This window comes from Lepidochelys kempii, chromosome 4 (genome assembly GCF_965140285.1).
Source record: "Lepidochelys kempii isolate rLepKem1 chromosome 4, rLepKem1.hap1, whole genome shotgun sequence".
NCBI lineage: Eukaryota > Metazoa > Chordata > Testudines > Cheloniidae > Lepidochelys > Lepidochelys kempii.
Genome location: NC_136383.1, coordinates 118960318 through 118983644, shown reverse-complemented (window position 1 = coordinate 118983644; position 23327 = coordinate 118960318). Strand labels below are relative to the sequence as shown.

Here is a 23327-nt window from a genome sequence, read left to right as displayed (position 1 = left end):
GGAGGGAGGTTACCAGTGGAGTTCCTCAAGGATCAGTTTTGGGACCAATCTTATTTAATCTTTTTATTACTGACATTGGCACAAAAAGTGGGAGTGTGCTAATAAAGTTTGTGGATGATACAAAGCTGGGAGGTATTGCCAATATAGAGAAGGACAGAGACACCCTACAGGAGGATCTGGATGACCTTGTAAACTGGAGCAATAGTAATAGGATGAAATTTAATAGTGAGAAGTGTAAGGTCATGCATTTAGGGATTAATAACAAGAATTTTAGTTATAAGCTAGGGACGCATCAATTAGAAGTAACGGAGGAGGAAAAGGACCTTGGAGTATTGGTTGATCATAGGATGACTATGAGCCGCCAATGTGATATGGCTGTGAAAAAAGCTAATGCGGTCTTGGGATGCATCAGGAGAGGTATTTCCAGTAGGGATAAGGAGGTTTTAGTACTGTTATACAAGGCACTGGTGAGACCTCACCTGGAATACTGTGTGCAGTTCTGGTCTCCCATGTTTAAGAAGGATGAATTCAAACTGGAACAGGTACAGAGAAGGGCTACTAGGATGATCCGAGGAATGGAAAACTTGTCTTATGAAAGGAGACTCAGGGAGCTTGGCTTGTTTAGCCTAACTAAAAGAAGGTTGAGGGGAGATATGATTGCTCTCTATAAATATTTCAGAGAGATAAATAGAATCATAGAATCATAGAATATCAGGGTTGGAAGGGACCCCAGAAGGTCATCTAGTCCAACCCCCTGCTCAAAGCAGGACCAATTCCCAGTTAAATCATCCCAGCCAGGGCTTTGTCAAGCCTGACCTTAAAAACCTCTAAGGAAGGAGATTCTACCACCTCCCTAGGGAACGCATTCCAGTGTTTCACCACCCTCTTAGTGAAAAAGTTTTTCCTAATATCCAATCTAAACCTCCCCCACTGCAACTTGAGACCATTACTCCTCGTTCTGTCATCTGCTACCATTGAGAACAGTCTAGAGCCATCCTCTTTGGAACCCCCTTTCAGGTAGTTGAAAGCAGCTATCAAATCCCCCCTCATTCTTCTCTTCTGCAGGCTAAACAATCCCAGCTCCCTCAGCCTCTCCTCATAAGTCATGTGTTCTAGACCCCTAATCATTTTTGTTGCCCTTCGCTGGACTCTCTCCAATTTATCCACATCCTTCTTGTAGTGTGGGGCCCAAAACTGGACACAGTACTCCAGATGAGGCCTCACCAATGTCGAATAGAGGGGAACGATCACGTCCCTCGATCTGCTCGCTATGCCCCTACTTATACATCCCAAAATGCCATTGGCCTTCTTGGCAACAAGGGCACACTGCTGACTCATATCCAGCTTCTCGTCCACTGTCACCCCTAGGTCCTTTTCCGCAGAACTGCTGCCTAGCCATTCGGTCCCTAGTCTGTAGCTGTGCATTGGGTTCTTCCGTCTAAGTGCAGGACCCTGCACTTATCCTTATTGAACCTCATCAGATTTCTTTTGGCCCAAACCTCCAATTTGTCTCGGTCCTTCTGTATCCTATCCCTCCCCTCCAGCGTATCTACCACTCCTCCCAGTTTAGTATCATCCGCAAATTTGCTGAGAGTGCAATCCACACCATCCTCCAGATCATTTATGAAGATATTGAACAAAACCGGCCCCAGGACCGACCCTTGGGGCACTCCACTTGATACCGGCTGCCAACTAGACATGGAGCCATTGATCACTACCCGTTGAGCCCGACAATCTAGCCAGCTTTCTACCTACCTTATAGTGCATTCATCCAGCCCATACTTCCTTAACTTGCTGACAAGAATACTGTGGGAGACCGTGTCAAAAACTTTGCTAAAGTCAAGAAACAATACATCCACTGCTTTCCCTTCATCCACAGAACCAGTAATCTCATCATAAAAGGCGATTAGATTAGTCAGGCATGACCTTCCCTTGGTGAATCCATGCTGGCTGTTCCTGATCACTTTCCTCTTATGCAAGTGCTTCTGTACCAGAGAGGGAGAGGAATTATTTAAGCTCAGTACCAATGTGGACACAAGAACAAATGGATATAAACTGGCCACTAGGAAATTTAGACTAGAAATTAGATGAAGGTTTTTAACCATCAGAGGAGTGAAGTTTTGGAATAGCCTTCCAAGGGAAGGAGTGGGGGGCAAAAGATCTATCTGGCTTTAAGATTAAACTCGATAAGTTTATGGAGGAGATGGTATGATGGGATAACATGGTTTTGGTAATTAAATATTCATGGTAAATAGGCCCAATGGCCTGTGATGGGCTATTAGATGGGGTGAGATCCGAGTTACCCAGGAAAGAATTTTCTCTAGTATCTGGCTGATGAAACTTGCCCATATGCTCAGGGTTTAGCTGATCGCCATATTTGGGGTCGGGAAGGAATTTTCCTCCAGGGCAGATTGGAGAAGAGGCCCTGGAGGTTTTTCGCCTTCCTCTGTAGCATGGGGCACGGGTCACTTGCTAGAGGATTCTCTGTTCCTTGAAGTCTTTAAACTACGATTTGAGGACTTCAATAGCACAGATATAGGTGTGAGGTTTTTTTTGTAGGAGTGGTGGGTGAAATTCTGTGGCCTGCGTTGTGCAGGAGGTCAGACTAGATGATCATAATGGTCCCTTCTGACCTAAATATCTATGAATCTATGAAAGCACCTCCAGGAAGGGGATGATGTAATGGAATGCTAAACTGTATTATACCCTTCAACCACTAGGCAGTGCTCTGTGTAATATACCTTATCAGCGGTACCATGCAGTACATTAAAAGATCTTATAGTGAAGTGCATCTGGTGTGTATCTCTGAGAAGGAAGTTCTGTGGCCAGTCCATACCTGGTACAGAAGCCTGACCAGCCCTGCATCCTATTGTGTAGAAGGTGCACATGACAAGAGCTGTCTTTCAAACTTCTTTTCCACTTGCCCTGTGCTGCATGCATGGGACAATATAATGTTCACCGTTTCCAACTTTTAGGGGTAGGAGTTTCACTCCGCTACATACTGATACAAACATAGATCAAAATTTTGCCTTTATGTGGGGGTTTAGGGGGTGCAGAGGTATAGCAGCTGAGTGCTAATGGCAGATGCAGTCTGCCCAGGAAGGGCAGAAGCTGTATGAAATATCTGCAGACATGCTGGGTCAGGGGCCGAAGGCTAGGTAGGGAAGAGTTGCTGCCACCCCACAGTGACCCTTATGACACCTTTTAAAAGGTGCATCCATCAATGTTTTAAAACGCTGAATCTCACGGGCCCAAACTGTGGCAAGTTGTCTGTGCAATTTGGCGTGTGTATGTCTGCAAAATCTGCTGGTTGTGAAATCATTTTTGGGGTGCAGATCAGTATCATTTACAGGCACATCTGTACCTGTCTGGAAATAAAGGGCACAAAATGGCCAGAATAGCAGGGGGAGAGGAGAATGCTGGGACCTTCTAGTGGCAAGATTTTTTTTCTCAGCAGACTTGGTAACTCAATACAAAGTACTACATAGTGGCACGTTAGTGTCAGCAAAAAAATTTCAACAGACAATTCTTTAGCAAATAGATAAATTCAGAAAATACGGGCTGCACTTTGGTTGTCTTTTTCTGCAGTAGTGTTGGTAATTGCAACCCTTCTGCAGACCCTGCTCTCGCTAATGCCATGATGTTGATTATTAAGGGCTGGACTGAAATTTTTGTCTCTTCCTTGTGTCAGGGTAACACATAGCCCAGGAGGAGCCTGGGGAAGGAATTGTGACTCAGAATGTGACTCTGCTCCTGATGGTGAAATGATTTACTGCAGCCCTTTATAGGGGGACAGCTAACTCCCTACCCCTAACCCTCCCACAGTGGTTTAGCTTTGCTGGCTGACATTTTGAGGTGGCGGATCCATTTGCTGTACCCTCCCTGCCTACCTCCTGGGGGAGAGGAATGAGGACCAGGTGTAAAACCTGCTTATATCCAAGATACCATGTGGAGAGCATTAACATGGCAACAGAGGAAAGGAGGGACTTGCTCCCCTGGACAGCTGTGTTAGGCTGAGTCACAATCTGTTTCTAAGGCTAGGTCTACACTACAGCTTATGTTGGCATAATTTATGTCACTCGAGGGTGAATAAATCACCCCCCTGAGCAACATACGTTACACTGACGTAAGTGCCAGTGTGGAAGCGCTGTGTCAGCAGGCATGGGGGCTGGACTAGTTCAGCTGATGAGAGAGCTCTCTCTCGTCAGCCCAGAGAGGCTACATTAGAGAGCTCACAGCAGCACAGCTGCATTGGTGGAGCTGCACCACTGTCAACTCTGTAGTGTAGCCGTGCAATAAATTATGGTTTTTTTCCCTCCAGTCAAGCTCAAGAAAGTAGCATCTTTCCTAGAAAAATGGTACTTTAAAATGCTTGGAAGAGTAGATTTTATGCATATACTGTGTATTTACAGCATTAAACCATTTTAATAATTTCATAATGGCTTAAATGGGTCGATGATATCGTACCAGTACACTTCCAACTTCTCATATCCCTTTGTTTGTGTGGATCATTTTATTCTTTTAAGAAACCTGCAATATGATGACAGTCAAAATGGAAACAAATGATATGATGCTGTTTTAACTCTTACAATGCATTTTATATTCTAACAGTAAGAAGATCAGAGGGGGAGGATGGAAGTTTTGATCAGGACAATAGGAAGGTAATGACCAGAATGCAGGAAAAACATGCAGGGTGTTAATGTTTCTCAAGGGTACCATTTTAAAATCTCTCTTATTTTTTAGATATTTTATTTTTATTTATCATTATTCTAGTTAGTTAATAGCAGCAAATGTGTGTTTGGTCCTTCACAGAAGATATACCAGTCTTGCACCTCCCCCCAAGTGCTTACAATCTAAATTTTACAAGTGATGGAACTAGTAGGGGAGGCAAAAAGTAGGGAGAATTGAACTAATGCATTAAGTGCATGCATTTACTCAATCTAGGCATGCTCCTTGGTGGTTCAGTGGAGGTGTTTTTATTCCATGTATTTATTTTAAAATGAGAAAAAGTAATAAAGTAACATTGATTCACTTGTGGGCATTAATAGCTTAATTTTAAAAAATTCACATATTCTGAAACAAGGACAGAGTAACAGCGGTAATTAAGAGGAAACCCATTCTCAACTAGCTGGATCATGTTAAGTATCTGATACTAGAACTTCGAACAGACAGTCCCATGATGCATTGCATAGGATCTGTCTTCCACTTTTGTGACTGAGTGGATGATTGGTATAAAATTACAATAAATAAAAATTGATCATAGAATTCCCATGTGGGGGAATTTGCAAGAATAAATCCAAACGTTAAAAGTTCGGTTTTGTTCTGTTCAGCTAAAGACCAGTTGGCTGATTCTGAAGGGGGAGACAGACACCAGAGCTAATTCTCCAGATTTGGATACTCAGTCACTATCACATGGTCCTGGAACTGACAGAGAACAACTCCAGCAAATGCAAGAGAATGCAACCACCGTATATTCAAGTAAGTATTTACTTTACACAGTTAGTCGTGGATGTAGGATTGCAGCTTGACTGAGAGAGACAGCCATGCAACACACGCTTCTCTGCACATTTTCATTCTTTGCCTTGGGCCTCCACCCAAACAGTCCATATATGTAAATTGGAATAGCCAGCAGATCATTGTTTTGAAATGCCGCTCTCACTAGCTGTCAGTACTGAAAGTGTTCTCCACATTCTCTTCATTTAACTTGACAGGAAGTGGGGGAGTACAGGGACGTAGTCATCAGGAATAAAGGAACCTACATTTTGCTCTTAGTACATGAATCACAAAATGATAGATAACTTTAGAGGAAAATACCTTTGAAGAGCAGCTGTCCTAAGAGAGGGTCCCCTTCTACACCGTGCTGGAGATACAGGTCAACTGGGGTAAACAATTTGGCGAAGCAGTTTTTTCAAAAGCTTTCATCCCACTGCAAGGCACATCTGGCAGCAAAGGTAATGTGCCAGTCATTGGTAATATGATAGCTGGTTCCATCATCTTTATATTAAGGAAATTATGACTCAGCAATACAAGAGAGGGGGAAAAACTGATGCAGCAGAATCTGTCACTAGAGTGAACCAAGTGGAAAGAAACAAGTAGTTTTGGATCCTACTGAACCAAAGCAAGGGGATTTCCCTTCTCAAATACCATCAGACTTTTCCCACACAGGGAATGTTTCACAAATGCCCTTGTACATGTGAAGCTGTTTCTGAATGCCACAAACTCCTCACATCCAGAAGCAACTGGCAGAAATGAGCATAGACTATGCAAATAAATGGTGTAGGCACATGCGCCATGAGAAGGCTGACTGATGGGTTGATATGCCGCTTATCTATACGTGTTTTGAGATAACAGGCTTTATTTGAAACCCTTATGAGGCAAAAACCTCTCCCATAAAAATGTTTGTAACATACAGTAAACTTTTTTTCTATACAAGCAATGTACTGTGACATAGGTTTCTCCATGTGACATAGGTTTCTACCATTCTGCTTCCACTCACTCATTTATCTTATATTTTCTAATATCACACACACAAATTCAGAGCCACAGAAGTCAGAGATAGAAAAGACCCTGTGGGTTATGTGGTGACCTCCTTGCTGATGCAAGTTGTTCCTTATGTTACATTTTTAGATGTTTTGCCCAGTGTAGTTTTCAGTGTACCCAGTGCGGGTTTCCACCACTTGTCTCAGAAGGCCATTTAACAGCCAAATTGTTCTGGCTTTGAAAGTTTTTTTCCTGATATTCACTCTCTTTTATTCCCTTCCTTAATTTTATCCAGTTACTCCTAGTTCTATCCCCCATGCTGTCCTAAATAATTCCTTTCCTTCTTTATTGTTTACACCTTTCAAGTGTTTGTAGGCTACTGAGTGCCCCACTGATCATTCCTTAGCTATTCTCCCTTTCACATGTGGATGGGGAGCGAAGAGAACCTTAGCCCCACCCCTATACCCGATGAGCTGGTCAGTGCAGTTTAGTTGGCACAGCAAGGGAAATTATGTATGTCAGGTGTAGGTCTGGCACAGATTATTTCCCCCACAGAGCAAGAGGGGACTGCAGGTGACTCGCTGAATCACAGTCTGGTTGCAGATCTGCTTCTGGGGCAGTGCAACAATGCCTTGGCCATTACAGAGGTCTTGTGGCAAAGCCACAATTGAACTCTGTAGTAACTAGACATCATAGTAATGGTCGCTCCACCCTAGTTCATTTTTTTTTCTGTCTGGTATTAATATTGTAGGCTAGGTGTCGAAATGTCTTAGGGCTTGTATGCCCACTGAGCTCTCTTAGTGGGAGAGATTTTATTCATGGATACCATTTCATGCATCACCTTGTCAAGTTGAAAAAAAGGCTAGGGCATTAAGATGCTGAACTCACCTTCCCCTCCAACCCTTGTGTATAATTTGGAAAGTGCTGAATATCCAAATACTGGTACCTTATCAACTCTATTTGGTTGTGTATGCGTGTGTAAACATTTATCTGGAGAGAGGCATATATTTAATGTCAGTAATGATTATCTCTGTTCCATGCAAAACATTTCTCTCATTCAAAAATCATGGGCACTTTGGGCACCAATGGTGTATCAGACCACTTCATGTATTGGTGTGATCTGTTGTATTCAAGACTCAATCATTGTCCAAAGTTTTGTTTCTCTTTTCTTGCTTACATACATGTCTACATAAATATCTTGCTCTATGTAACTGAGATATACATCTGTATATTATGGTAGGCAGGTTTAGTAACTGGTGTTTATAACATTTCAGAATAACATAATAGTAACTGAATATGATTCCTCGGTGCATTTAAACTTTTTTTTTTTGAAGGTTGATTGCTACAAATAGCTCTTCTAAGAAAATCTGTACTGATTTACAAAAACACAGTGTCTGTAAATGGTTCGACATAGATTTCTGGTGCATTGTACTGCCACTCATTTAACATGAGAAGTTAAAGGGAATTCAGCAGTTACTATTTCCTGAACCACAGACATTCTTGAATTTGAGGTCTGAGATAGTGCAAAAGAAGCTCTACAAATGATTGTATAACCTACTTCCCAGAGGACCCTTCAATGCTTAGCTTGTTACTATTATTACTTATTCCTTGTATTGCGGTGGCACTTAGAGGCCCCAAAACAGAATCAGGGGTCCACTGAACCCTGACATAGTGAGAGACAGTCTCTGTCCAAAAGAGCTTACAGTCTAATCTAAGGCAAGATGAAACATACAGTTGGAGGTGATAAAAGAAGAACAAGAGTAACAGTGTCAGGAACACGTGGATACATACACTCGCTGGGCATAGAGTTAGTTAAAAGACAATACTACTATCAAGTTTCTGTAGTTTTCAATGTTTTAATAGTTCCCTTTCTTCAGTGACATGCTGGTTACCATGTAGCAGGAAGTATACATTGTTCATATATAAAGCTTTTTTGCTTTGTGGTTATATTATTGGACCAGGACTTGGGATACCTGGTCCTGGTTCTAATCCTGGCTCTGCTTCTGGCCTGTTGGGTGACCCTGGACAAGTCGCCTCTCTGTGCTTCAGTTTCTCCATCTGTAAAATTGGCTCTTGTGTAAAGCGCTTTGAGATCTGTGATTGAAAAAAGCTATATAAGAGCTAGATGCTATTATTATTTATTTTTATTTTCTTGTGGTGTAAAGTAGTCGTGCCCTATATTTTCCTCTCAAATAAAGCTGTTGAATATTTTGGCTGTCAAATATACATTCACTTTTTTATTTATCATCTATAAGTATAGATTGTTTCTGTTATTCTTTACCATAATTCTTCATTTTAAAGACCAAAGGCCAGATTTGCAAAAGTATTAAGGTGCCTAAAGATGCAGATAGGCACTTCTGAAAATCCCGTTAAGTACCTATTTGCATTTTTAGACACCTAAACGCCTTCGTAAATCTGGCCCCAATTAGCCTATGCTGAAATGTAGTCTCATCACATTTCAAATTAGCATGAATGGCATGAAAGGAGCCATATCAATTTACAATATAGCTGATGAGTCTGTAGTATCTTCATTGGTAAGAACAGATTGTCACATATCAGTCAAAAAGAAAAGGAGTACTTGTGGCACCTTAGAGACTAACCAATTTATTTGAGCATGTTTGGTTAGTCTCTAAGGTGCCACAAGTACTCCTTTTCTTTTTGCGAATACAGACTAACACGGCTGTTACTCTGAAACATATCAGTCAAGTACTCGAAAACGGAAGCATTTAGCATATGATGTTTGCAGGTGTTACAAGTATGTTGGCTAGTTCAGTCTAGATTGTTTCATTCAAAGAAGAGCAATCAGGAATAAGGTAATATACCTGAGAACTTCCTATGGAATGAAGACCTGGGTGAAATGCTGTCCCCGGTAGAAGTCAGTGGAAGTTTTCCCGTTGACTTTAATTAGGCCAGGATTTCACCCCTGGAAGTTTTCCAAATGGCCACAAGATGTCGCCTGTACTTTACTTCTCTGATTTTCACACACAATTCATCATGTTCATCCTGAAATGAATGTTTGTCCTCATTAAAGTTTAGGATATAAAACTCCCAAACTGTTAAGTGTTAAAGAAAGTTTGTTAATTCTAAACTGTTTCCTTTAACCCAAAGTCTTTGGTGCTATAATATTCTACCATTAACCAGGAGCATGGTGGGAAAGTCCCACTGGAAATTTCACAAATCAGAAGAGGCCACCTTTAGAAGCAGGAAACAGCATGAGACAGACCTTTGATCCCCTCTGACACTGCAATTCCTATGATCCTAAATAATTTGAATATAGGACTTTACACCTTTTCATTATTCCTATTTTAACCTATCCCTTTAGATATGCAGTAAAGTCAAAATATTTTGAGATAACACTAAACCATGTCAGCCATCTACTCAGTGTCACTGCTCTGCAGGGCAGAGAGGTCAGAGGAATTGGTCTCCCCAGCAGTGTTCTTCACTAATCTGTTTGATAGGCCAGGACAGGGACTGTAATTTTATTATTTGCATGTTCAGGGCCTAATGCAGTGTGGTCTGGATTCCTGATTGGGGCCTTTAGGTGCTACTGCAATACAAAATAGTAGCTAATAATAAATAATGCACTTTGTTCTTTAAGTAGGAACGTGGAGTTTGCCATATTGGATCAGATAACTGGTCCATAGAATTCAATATCCTGTCACTAACAGTGGCCAGTACCACTTTCTTCAGAGGAAGGTGCAAGAATCCTCCATAATGGACAATTATAGTATAATTTCTTCCTGATCCCATGAATCAGTAGCTAGTTTATACCCTTTTTTTTAATGAACCCTGTCTACTGTACCTGTGGATTTTCACATTACTCATATAAATGCCTTTATCTTTCTGGCATCCTGCCAAGCTTCTGGTCACAATGAGATCTTGTGGCAATGAGTTCCACAGGTGGTGCAGGCACCTTTTTCCTTTTATCATTTTAAAATATTTAGCTTTTCAGTTCCATCGACCATCTCCTCAGTCTCATATGAGAAGGAAATGTAAATAGGCGTGCCCAGTTTATTTTCTCTTACACCATTCATTGTTTTCTCTACCTATAGTGTGTCCCCTCTTATTCATCTCCTCTCTAAACATACAGGACTAGATCTTCTGCTGCTGTAAAGTGGCAAAGAACTAGTGAAGGGAGCTGTACAGATTTATACCTTCTAAAGATCTGGCTAATAGTTTAGACTGATTATTTAAGAAGGAGGTTTGAAAGTGGCAGTTTAAAGAGATCAGAGCATCTCTAGTGATGCCAGAGAATCTGAACAGTACCTGAAGATCATTTTACCCACCGCTGAAATGCAGTCACCTCGGGGAGAAATGAAACACAACACTATTCACCAGTTTAAGACTGAAAATAGAAAATACCTTTTCCAGTTGAAACTGTAGAGCAAATTTATAGATGGCAAAAAGCTGTTCTTAAACTGGAATTTCACCAGGACCATAGTCTTACAAAAGGTGCCAGGAACGCAAGTTGACAGAACCTCTGAAATAATGGCATGTTTATTACCATTCTGGGGTAGTAGCTCAGCACTGAGCCAGAGAGAAGGTTACCTCTTACTGAGTCCTCAGTACCACTCTCTACTGCACCAAATTGTTCCTTAGAGGTCTTCCCCATCACCGTCTGCGAAAAGCATGCAGTCTTCTGAGATATCGGATGATCCCCTCCTGACGTGATATGAATTATAGATGCGGACATATTTCTCTTTTTAAAATCCTCCTGCAAGACTGAGATAAACCATACACAGCTCTATGTATCTCAGAGACCGGGCAAAAGTTCTTGCAAATTGTTTCTTGTATTCTCTGCTTGTTTTTATTAATTTGATTGTAAAGGTTTTTGCAAAAATCTCTTGATACATATTGTGTCTTTTACAGGATTCCCATATGCCAAATCTGCCTCTCTTCCTGGCTACGGAAAGAACGGATTGCACCAGGTAGGTATTAGTATAGAATGTGTTACACTTGCTGATATTGTACCATAAATACAGCTTAGTAACCAGGTAGATAATCACAAATAACATAGAGCTCTTTAAAGATTTTTGGCTATCAGCTATGCATAACATATTCATATGCCAAGGGAGTTCAGCCATGTCTGTCTTCAACAAGCAGTCAGCCAGATTGAGGCTTCTCTTTAATTGTGTGTCCCATGAGCATTAAGAGTCCTATTTTTCTCCGAAAACAAACACAGATCCAAAAATGTAGTCTTGATATATTAACAGAACTCAGTAAGTGTTAAATCATAGAGAAAGGCTGGCATCTATTTAAAGCAAGCTAGCTCTCCTATGTTAGAAGAAAGGGGGAGCAACCCACAGATGGGTTGCATTTCCTGAAGTGGGTAATCTGATTTTTTCCAGTGTTCATATATGTAGGTTTCCCAGATTTTGTTTTATTTTATTTTTTTTTTGTCAAAAAAAAGGGGGAGGGATCGGGGGAGGAGGAGCGAGAGAAGAACAGGTATCTAATGATAGTTATTGTAGGTTCTTTAAGGCAGTGACTATCTTGTTGTTTTGTGTTTGTACAGCACCTAGCACAATGGGTTCCTTGTCCACGATGGGGCTCCTAGGCACTACAGTAGAACCTCATAGTTATGGCCACCAGAGTTACAAACTGAGCACTCAACCACACACCTCTTTTGGAACCGGAAGTATGCAATTAGGTAACAGCAGAGACAACCCAAACCTCCGAATACAGTACAGTGATCTGTTAAACATAAATACTAAAAAAATAAAGGGAAAGCAGCATTTTTTCTTCCACATAGTAAAGTTTCAAAGCTGTATTAAGTCAATGTTCAGTTGTAAACATTTGAAAGAACAACCCTAACGTTTTGTTCTGAGTTACGAATAACCTCCATTCCTGAGTTGTTTGTAACTCTGAGGTTCTACTGTACAGTTGACAATGATAGTCATTACACGAGTGTCTCCAAAAGGAAGTTTGAAAAGAGATACAGTATGTGATCTAGGCTGTATTTTATTCAAGACAAGAGAATGACCTCCAATTAATCATGGGGAGCAGCAAGAATGCAAGTGCCATAGCCTGGCTGAAATGTTGAATATGTTTGTATGCATTTTCTGAAATGTACATCCTGTTAATATAAAATGACTAGCAGTCTTGGTGTTGATCCCAGCATCTGACACACTGAATTCAACCCCAAAGAGAACGGTGGTGTTGTGTCATGTGCAAGGTCACGCCGGCTTGGGTGGAGCAGTGTGCTCTTCAAAATGACATCCCCATATGATACTGGACAAAACCACATCTGGTTTTGCCTCAATACCAGATGGGGAACAAAACATGCAAAAAGAAGGCTGTCTGGTTTAAAATTGGACAAATGGCCTAAATATAAAAACATTAGAATGGCCATATTGGGTGAGACCAATGGTCCATCTAGCCCAAAGGTCCTCAAACTGTGGGGTGTGCCCCCCCTGGGGGGGTGCGGAGGAATGTTCAGGAGGTTATGGCCGAGCCTCCACTCCTGGGTCTGCCCACAGCTGTGGTCCCAGCCTCAGTCCCCTTACCCATAACTGCATCCTCCCCTTAAGCTGCAGCCCTGCCCCCGGCTCGGGGGAACGGGAAGGGTATTTGGACAGGATGCAGGGGCAAGACCCTGAAAAGTTTGGGGACCACTGATCTAGCCCCATATCCTGTCTTCTGACAGTGGCCAGTGTCAGCTGCTTCCGGGGGAATGAACAGAATGGCAATTTTGAGAGATCCATCCCCTGTCATCCAGTCCCAGCTTCTGACAGCCAGAGGTTTAGGGACACCCATAGCATGGAGTTGCATCTCTGTCCATCTTGGCTAATAGACATTGACGACCTTTCCTCCAGGAACTTATCTAATTCGTTTTTGAACCCAGTGGTACTTTTGACCTTCATAACATCCCCTAGCAGTGAGTTCCACAGGTTGACTTTGTGTTGCATGAAGAAGCACTTCCTTTTGTTTGGTTTAAACATGGTGACCCCTAGTTCTTGTGGTATGTGAAAGGGTAAATAACACTTCCCTATTCATTTACTCCATACCATTTGTAACCCTTCTGCTCATCAGAGTTAGCAGCAACAAGGGCCGGGTTCAGTATCTAGGGGTTCCGTTCCAATAACACAATGCAAAACCAGCTCAAGCTCCACCAGCCATCCCACAAACTGCTCCGCCAGCCCCCCCCAACTACTTAACACAGCACTCAGTGACTTCAGCTGTTAATAATTTTAGCACTTTAGTGATTTCAGCTTGTAGTAGGGGAGCCTCAGTGCTGGTGCACCATTGGCCCAAAGTGAATTCAGTCCAGAAGCCTGTAACTAGACTCCTAATGAAATCAAAATTAGCTCCGATATTCCACAGTGGAGAGAGAAGGTGCAATTGGTGTTTCGGGCCCTCACCAGGGACCCATCCCACCTGTTCCCAATCTCTCTCAGTTCACTGACCCATGACCCTTGATTAGCAAGTGCTGCTTAGTTGATGACGAGTCCCTCCATCATAACAAAAGGCCAAGAACAGTTCCACTGTCCTTGATTCACATAATCAGGATAATAACAGTTTATTCTTCCTGCCCCAATAACAGAGAAACTGGGGCTCCTACAGCAGCCAAAGTGAGCATCTAGGTGGGGTGGGTGTGCCTATGCAAATGAGATCAGCCCCTGAAGTTCTTTTCCCCAACCCACCACAACTCGCCACCAGATGTCAGGGTACAGCTCATCCTGACTCTGCTTACACATTCATGGTTTTACAGACCTCTATTAATTCCCTCCCTTAGACATCTCTTCCCTAAGATCAGCAGTCCCAGGCTTTTTAATTTCTCCCCGTATGGAAGCTGTTCCATACCCCTAATGATTTTGTTGCCCTTCTCTGTACTTTTCCCAATTCAAATATATCTTTTTTGAGATGGGATGACCAGAACTGTACACTGTATTCAAGGTGTGAGCGTACCATGATTTTATAAAGTGGCATTATGATATTTTCTGTTTCATTTGTTACCATTTCTAATGGTTCCTAACATTCTGTTCGCTTTTTTGACTTCCACTGCACATTGAGTGGATGTTTTCAAAGAACAATCCATAATGACCCCAAGATCTTTCTTGAGTGGTAACAGCTAATTTAGACTCCATCATTTTGTATGTATAGTTAGGATTACTTTCTCTAATGTTCATTATTTTGCACTTATCAGCATTGAATTTCAACTGCCATTTCGTTGCCCAGTCACCCAGTGTCATTAGATTCTTTTGTAACTCATTGCAGTCAGCTTTGGACTTAACTGTCTGGAGTAATTTTGTATCATTTGTGAATTTTGCCATCTCACTGTTCGCCCCCTTTTAAAAATAATTTACGAATATGTTGAACAGCACACATCCTGTACTGATCCTTGGTGGAACCCACAATTTACCTCTCTCCATTGTGAAAACCATTAATTCTTACTTTTTGTTTCCTATCTTTTAACCAGTTACTGATCCATGAGAGGACCTTCCCTTTTATCCCATCCCTGCTTACTTTGCTTAACAGCCTTTGGTAAGGGACCTTGTCAAAGGCTTTCTGAAATTCCAAGTACATTATATCCACTGGTCCACATGCTTGTTGACTCCCTCTAAGAACTCTAATAGGTTGGTGAGGCATGATTTCTCTTTACAAAAACCGTGTTCACTGTTTCCCAAAATTTTATGTTTATCTATGTATCTGGTAGTTCTGTTCTTTACTACAACTTCATCCAGTCTACCTACTACTGAAGTTAGGTTTACCGGCCTGTAATTGCCAGGATCGCCTCTGGAGCCTTTTTTAAAATCAGCATTATATTAGCTACCCTCCAGTCATCTGGTGTAGAGGCTGATTTAAGCAATAGGTTCCATACCACGGTTAGTAGTTCTGCAATTTCATATCTGAGTTCCTTGAGAACTCCAAGGTGAATACCATCTGGTCCTGGTGACTTATTACTATTTAATTTATCAGTGTGTTCCAAAACCACCTCTATTGACACTTTAATCTGGGACAATTCATCAGATCCATCACTGAAAAAGAATGGCACAGGTTTGGGAATCTCCTTCACATCCTATACAGAGAAGGCCGATACAAAGAATTTATTTAGCTTCTCTGCAAAAGCTTTGTCTTGAGTGCTCCTTTAACACCTTGATTGTCCTGTGGCCCCACTGATTGTCTGGCAGGCTTCCTGCTTCTGAGGTGCTTTAGGAAATATTTTGCTATTAGTTTTAATGTCTTTAGTTAGTTGCTCCTCAAATTTTTTCTTGGCCTGCCTAATTATACTTTTACATTTGACTTGCTTCTTTCTATTTTCCTCAGTAGGATTTGACTTCCAGTGTCTGCCTATACATAATACTTTAGTTAGGGAACCAGTAGTTGATATCTGACTAATTTGTTGGTAAGAATTATTCTAATCTGAGGCAACAGGGAGATTAGGAAATTACTTTGAATTAGTAAAACTGGGGAGTTCTTACAGCTACTTAGACTGTAAGCTTCTTGGGGCAGGAGCTGTCTTTTTCTTCTGTGTTTGTAGAAGACACCTAACACAGTGGGGTCCTGGTTTGTGTGTGGGGTCCTGGTTTGTGGATCTCTTGTGTGGACTGGTTCAGGCTGAGGTTGATGGTGGGATGGAAATTGTTGAAATCATGGTGGAATTCCTCAAGGGCTTCTTTTCCATGGGTCCAGATGATGAAGATGTCATCAATGTAGCACAAGTAGAGTAGGGGCATTAGGGGACGAGAGCTGAGGAAACGTTGTTCTAAGTCAGCCATAAAAATGTTGGCATACTGTGGGGCCATGCGGGTACCCATAGCAGTGCCGCTGATTTGAAGGTATACATTGTCCCCAAATGTGAAATAGTTATGGGTAAGGACAATGTAATAGAACAGTTTACTATTCAGAATTAAACCATGCAGTAGACATTTGTGACCAGCCGGTGGCAGTATTTATTCCATCTATGCAATGCGAAAGTTGAAACGCACATGTAAACTTCGTGAGTTGAAAAGGTCGTGCACGGTCAAGTCCTTTAGGCCAAAACTGTGGCATTCTTTTCAGCATAGCTGTTCTCGGTTTGGAATGCAGGCTTGTACCAACTTTTGAGGTTTGTTATTTTTAATCAATTTTCCCAATGCTGAATAATAAAATAAAACCAAAAAACGGGGCCTTGCAGGATCTGTAACCATGGCTGTGCATGTGACTCATCCCCTAACAGACAAGAATGAACCTCAGGACTTAAAACAAAAACACTGGTTTTCCAGTGTCCTGTAATGTCAATCAACTCATCATAGGACTTGTCAACCAGAAGGAAGACAAAGAATGCTGTGTCCTGTGCGCACAACTCTTATTGAGTTTATTGGCAACTGCAGCTGAGGGCAGAATTTGGGCTGGGAATTTTTATTTCAGTGGGATTTCGGTGCCTAACTCTGTTAGTCTATTGTGAAATCTCCAGTCTTCGCCCATAGTGCCAGGTCTTCAAAAACCAGGTCCAACACACCTGTTGGGAGGGAGGGTGTAGGTGACTTTCTGTTACTTTTTCACCTCTTTGATCCTGGGGGATGCTGGGAATTGGAGCTCAAGTTAGAGCAGCCTCAGTTACCTGTGGAGTGAAGCAGGGGGAATACATGAGGGATCGAAAATCTGGCCTTAGGTGTCTGTCTATCTAATCATCTGCTTGATGCTGCCACTGATCATTGTAGAATCTGAGCACCTTCAACATAAAATAAATAGCAATAGTGCAGTCCCTCATTAATTTCAAGGAGTCTCTAGCACTTCTCTCTTTTAAGGGATGAAACTCTCCTTGTGGGAGGGGTTTTGGGTTCAGTATTTTTAGTAGAGGTGCAGAGCAAGAACGGGAGTGTCAGTGTTAGTCTCTTATGGTGAAAGGAGTTTTTCATAGAGGAAGGTTTTGCAGCATTCCCTAAGGCTGATGCGCAGGCTCTGGATTTGTGTTATCTCCTCTGGAAGTTTGTTGAAAAACATACATCCATAGCTGAAGACCATTGATTTGACAATGCCTGTGTTTCTGTTTGCACAACTAGCTCTCTGCATTTGTACGCTGCGTTATTTTGCAGCTGCTTCAGTTGCCTGCTTTGAAAAGATAGACTGTGTTATAACAAAGCTAAAAGGATTTGTGCTTTGATTATGCAGGTAGGCTTTCTTATTTTCATCTACAGTGTTTTACCTACTGTTTTGTTTGTTTTAGTTTCTTGCTACATTCTTTGTTTCCTTCTCTTTCAGACTGCGAGTATGGGCCAATATGAAACAGACCAAGATGCCAGTTGGGGGATGAGAGGTACTTTGAGTGATGATTCTCAGTCACTCCTATCTTTCATGTGTTTTGCCCCTTGGAGGGGTTTGTTAACATGCTGTTACTACTGTTACCCTGTAAGATCCTCTCATGGCTCTGTTAACGATGGCTAGATGGTAGCACAGCCCAGCAATTTGTCTATCACAGAGAATCAGCTGCTGTTGTTCTTTATTTTTACCTTATTGAGAAGGTAAAGTGTAGAGTGCTACCATCATACATTGGATCAGACCCAGTACCTCCCAGCACTTGGCAGTGGCCTCCATTGTGCTCTTTTGTTAGCCAGTGATATTCTCATTCCAAAGGCAGAGAGGAAATTCAGTCCAAAATCATAGAATCTTAGGACTGGAAGGGACCTTGAGAGGTCATCTAGTCCAGTACCCTGCATTCATGGCAGGACTAAGTATTATCTAGACCAGCGGTGGGCAAAGTTTTTGGCCCGAGGGCCACATCTGGGTATGGACATCATATGATGGGCAATGAATGCATATGAAATTGGGGGTTGGGGTGCAGGAGGGGGTGAGGGCTTCATCTGGGGGTGTGGGTTCTGGGGTGGAGCTGGGGATCAGGGGTTGGGGGTGCAGGAGGGTGCTCGAGGCTGAGACCAAGGGGTTTGGAGGGTGGGAGGGGGATCAGGGCTGGGACAGGGTGTTTGGGCGGAGGAAGGGGTCAGGGGTGCATGCTCCGGGCAGCGCTTACCTCAAGTAGCTCCTGGAAGCAGCAGCATGTCCTTCCTCCAGCTCCTATGCGGAGGTGCGGCCAAACGGCTCTGTGCACTGCCCTGTCCATAGGTGCTGCCCCTGCAGCTCCCATTGGCTGCAGTTGCTGGCCAATGGGAGCTGCGGGGGCAATGTGAGGAGCCCCCTGGCTGCCCCTATGCGTAGGAGATGGAGGAGGGACATGCTGCTGCTTCCGGGAGCCGTGCGGACCCTGGCATATGCAGAGTGGGGCAAGCCCCGGACTCCACTCCCTCATTGGAGCTCGAGGGCCAGATTAAAATGTCTGAAGGGCCAAATGTGGCCCCTAGGCTGTAGTTTGCCCACCCCTGATCTAGACCATTCTTGACAGCTATTTGTCTAACCTGCTCTTAAAAATCTCCAGTGATGGAGATTCCACAACCTCCCTAGGCAATTTATTCCAGTGCTTAACCACCCTGACAGTTTTTAGGAAGTTTTTCCTAATGGCCAAGCTAGATCTCCCTTGCTGCAATTTTAGTCCATTGCTTCTTGTTCTATCCTCAAAAGTTAACAAGAACAATTATTCTCCCTCCTCCTCGTAACAACCTTTTTGTCTAATCACCAATCACAAAGTGTGTGCATGGTGCTTAATGGCTATATTACAATGGAATTTAAACCTTAGCAGGATCCAACAAGCAGTATCTCTCCGCATTAACTTCCCTTATTATGAGTCGACCTGATTGTGATCATGATGAACTAGACCTGGGGTGGGCTTTTCCAAAGAGCTCAAGTGGGAACTTCTGCTCTTAAATCACTTAAGCTCTTTTGAAAATCCCACCCTTAGGCTTTGCTCTAGGGCTTTGTGTTGATCCTTAATTTATTCTCAGTATCTGAGTAGATAAGGGAGCACAGCTTTAAAGAAAAGTTTCGTCTTTGATTTTAAATATTTTCGGCAATAGCGGTTCTACAAAAGTCTCCCCACTATCCTGGTGGTCCTTCCAAGCATCAAAGTACTATGGGGATTGGTGGCCGTGTGGTGGTATATCCAGCAACATTGACCTAACTAGACTAATCTCATGCTAATTTAGGACCAGTAATCCTAGAAAGAACAGAAAAGAAACCCTCATTATTCTCATTGCAGTCATTCTTTTCACTTCAGTTGGTCCAAACATCGGGTGTTGTCACTTTGAAACGTTCTGTTCACATGATGATTTTCATATGTTCCAAGATTGTAATGTGTCTAGTGATCTGTATGTTTTAATGATTTTCAGTAAAGAGCAGGAAGGGAGGAGCTTTCAGACAAGAGGCTGAGTTAACTCACACACAAGCCACTTGAGAAGAAAGATTTCCAATTTCCTCCATAGGTTGCTTTTGCTAAGGACGCCCATTCTTTAACCCCATGGCACCAGGATGCAGACGCCTCTGTCATCAGCCTTTGATGCAGATTACCAGCATCGTTGTTTCAGCAATGGATAATGTTAGGGCCATACAGATCACCAGGGTCAGAAGGTTACCTGTAGATAACTGTACATGCAGTTATCCAGCAGCTAGTCAAGGAACTGAGAGAAATGCAGTCATGTGAAACATTCATCTCTGCTAACTGTGCACTAATGCAATCATGAAAGAACCCTACGTATTCTAAACTATCAAACCATTTCCCATTTTCTTACAGAATACAAGGTAAGAAGTGCCATGCCAACACTGGGAGAATGCTCAGATTCACCTCTTCCTAGCAAGGTTAAATGTGTTCCTTTTTCCTTATTGTGTCCATGTGAAATATGTATGTCAAATATGGATACAAGTATGTACCATTTAAATTTGTAAGTTACACACGTTGCCATACAGCAGAAACACATTTTGCTAGAGTTCATGCCTTTGTTACTTTTTGTAACAGATTTATCCTTATGAAACGCTTATTGTAACAAACCGAATTCGGGTGAAACTGCCTAAGGATGTGGACAGGACCAGACTGGAGGTAGGAAACCATTTGCTTTTGAAATCCTTGTTCTGTTCATTCATTAGCTGACTTAGTTATTTCTACTGTTGCTCATTGGTGTAAATGAACTCGGGAGAAGTCATATTCTCAACAGGGGTAAATGGGCATAGCTTTTTTGACTTCATTGGTGCTAGACCAGTTTACACCAGCTGAAGAGCTGGTCCGTAGAGGTTTGTCCATTAACCAGATGTTGGTTGTTTCATAGCAATCATTTATTTGGGCAGCAGTGCTTATCAGTCTACATTGTTCACTGAGAGCCCTATCCTGTGAAGCGCTGAGCAAAATATGTCATCCTCTTAGCATCCTCTGAATTGAGTGGAATTTGAAGGAACTCAGCCCCTTGCGGGATTGGCCCTGGGAGATCTCACTCATTTTCAAGTTACTGATCTCTTAAATAAATGAGTTAGTTAATATAACATGAGTGAATATTGCAAGTGAAAGACTACCGATTAAAATGATACGGGCATTTTCCAGGGATGGTCTGTGCCTCTCATTATTTTTGAAAAAAAAGAGTAAGTTATTTAGTACTTTGATTATTTGTACAAATTGAGTACAAATATTCTGATAAAATTGACAGAACGGGTCATGAATGGAGAAAAAGAAAAGTTTACAAACTTTCAGGGCATTTATACATGGTGACAAAATTGAAGATCTTGAGAGTGAAAGAATTTGCTCTAATATATCAAATATTTAGAATTCCAGGAGTGCTTCCCATAAATAAAAGGCCTGAATCTGCAATCTCTTTATATAGAGAACAATTTCTGAAGCCAATAAAAGTTCTAAATGTGGAAGTCTTGTGGGGTGAACCCAAGTCTTGCTCAGTTTAATTAGACATATTAATCAACATGGAGACTTCATTTCACAGGCTGTAACTGTTACTGGTTTAAGGGGGCTGTTTTATAGAATTGTGTGCATGCAAATCTCACCTGCAAAACAAAAACAAAGAAGTGCTTGAAAATCATAATGTGAATGTATATTTTAACTGCATTATGTCAGAGAGTAAGACAAACAGAATTGCTATTACATTTTGGGAAGTGTTGGCTAGGCTCTGAATCAGTCATTGGGGTTAGATTATTAAATCTCATTTTTAAGTACCACATCCAATTTTCATTAAATGTAAGTTGAAGCTGCAAATTGCCACCCAGGCAAATATGGAGGTTTATTAAGTTTCCATCTGTGAAATCACTCTGGCAACTTCTCAATTATGACTGTTTTGTTGTTAATTAAGGGCAGTGCTTTATTTCTAATGCATGCTAATCAGGGACATTCTGTATGTGCATGCTGTTGAGCTCCGCACTGCTAGGGACTGAGCTTCTGAACAAAATGACATTATATGGACCAACTGCCATCCCCTCAGGAGGGAATTTGGTATATTCTAATTCACCTGATAGATCTAATAATCACTCAACTAGCCCTGAATGGATTATTTTTGAAGTTCCTGGAGAGCCACTGGCTACCGGGTGGTACCGCAAGAGATCCAATGTTGCTGGACAATTTCTTGGGTTTGATTTTATTACTTCTTAGATCAGCAAGAGCTGGGAGCATTAAAGAGCAGCATGCTCAGTTCTACGTGTGTTGCTTGAGTGTCTTTCCAGTCAATTTAGAGTGTGATATTGACAGGCTGCTAATAGAATCCCATTTAGCCTCCCCTAAACAGAAATATGTTGATCATGATAGATGCCATTAGATGTGAAAGGGGCAGCCAGTAGATGAGCAACAGGCAGGGAAATGGAAGATTTTTCTCCCCGCCTTAAAATAAAGACAGTAGGAATAATTTTTGCATTTATATCTGATTTGTCTATATCCCAAAGCACTGCACAAGCTAAATATATCTATAGACAATATCAGAGAAACGCAGCCATTCCTGGGTGTTGAGGGTGACAGCCAAACAGCACCCTTCACAAATGTGTGGGGAGAAGACTTTTTGACCATGATACTATTGCAACTCACTACTCACAAAAAGTTCCAGGGGATCTTGAATATCCACATTGAGCAGCCAGGCCCTTGGCTTTTAAGATCCTATATAAAAGAACCCCACAGAGTAAAGTGCATGTTACTAAATTACCTATCCTGAACATATCAAAAGTCTGAGTTTATCTTGCTAGAATTTGAACCTGTGTTTCCATGGAGTCTAGGGATCTGATCCTGCTATCACTCACTCTGCTGTAAATCAGAAATATCTCCTTCAAAGTTGATTAAGTCACACAGGTGTCAGAATCAGGACGTGAGTGAACCCTAAACCATGAAACCTCCCCTTTGGCTCCGTGATCCATAATATCAACAAACCAATCTTACCATTAATGAATTACTGAACAATTAATTTCTAAGGGCCAGTTCCTGAAGTCCACTGTCAGCCAAAATTCACTGCATCAATGGAAGTTTTGTCTGTGTAAGGACTGAATAATGAATTCAGGATTTGACGTAAATGATTAACTAATTATTGTAGATTAATTTTATGATTAAGTGGTCATTCAATACTTGTGAAATAAAAATTCAGTGATTACCAGCCTTAGTCCTTGAAAAAGGTTTTACGTGTAAATGGGTTAACAGGAAGGTCAAAAATATAATATTTGCCAATAAAAGGAGAGAAAAAGCCATTAATCTTTAAGCAAAAAAGAAAGGAAAACTGTGAACTAGTTGCAAGTTCCTGATTAAAGACTAAACAAGGGTAAATTTTTTAAAAGATCCATAGGTATTTATTGGAATTGGTGTTTGTTCTTCAAATGCTTCAATGCGCTTCTTGTTTGATTATCCAGCAGGCAATATTGATTTGGTTGTAAGAAACAGAATGTCTTAGATGTGTGCTGTTTTACGCCCAGGGTATAGCAAAGCACCAGAGGCGGAATAAAAAGCAAGAAGAGTCCAAGAAAAGGAAAAACACATCTGGACACATCCTATACATTAAAGCATTCTTTTATCTTTT

General features: G+C 41.7%; 1 protein-coding gene across 14 annotated transcripts in view; it reads left to right on the top strand.

Annotated features, from left to right (window-relative positions):
- Window positions 1–23327, top strand: part of ABLIM2 (actin binding LIM protein family member 2) — a 217581-nt gene that overhangs the window by 172876 nt on the left and 21378 nt on the right. For 13 of the 14 annotated variants that reach the window (XR_012158735.2, XM_073342610.2, XM_073342609.2 and 10 more), the window contains 6 exons: window positions 4612–4661; window positions 5331–5478; window positions 11350–11408; window positions 17665–17719; window positions 20081–20145; window positions 20303–20383. Coding sequence is in view for 13 of the 14 variants with exons in the window: in XM_073342610.2 (XP_073198711.1) it covers window positions 4612–4661; window positions 5331–5478; window positions 11350–11408; window positions 17665–17719; window positions 20081–20145; window positions 20303–20383 (458 nt within the window). In the remaining variant the exon portion in view is untranslated. Of the gene's footprint in view, window positions 1–4611; window positions 4662–5330; window positions 5479–11349; window positions 11409–14899; window positions 14965–17664; window positions 17720–20080; window positions 20146–20302; window positions 20384–23327 lie in introns of those variants that run through there. The other variant, XM_073342612.2, reaches the window with a different exon arrangement.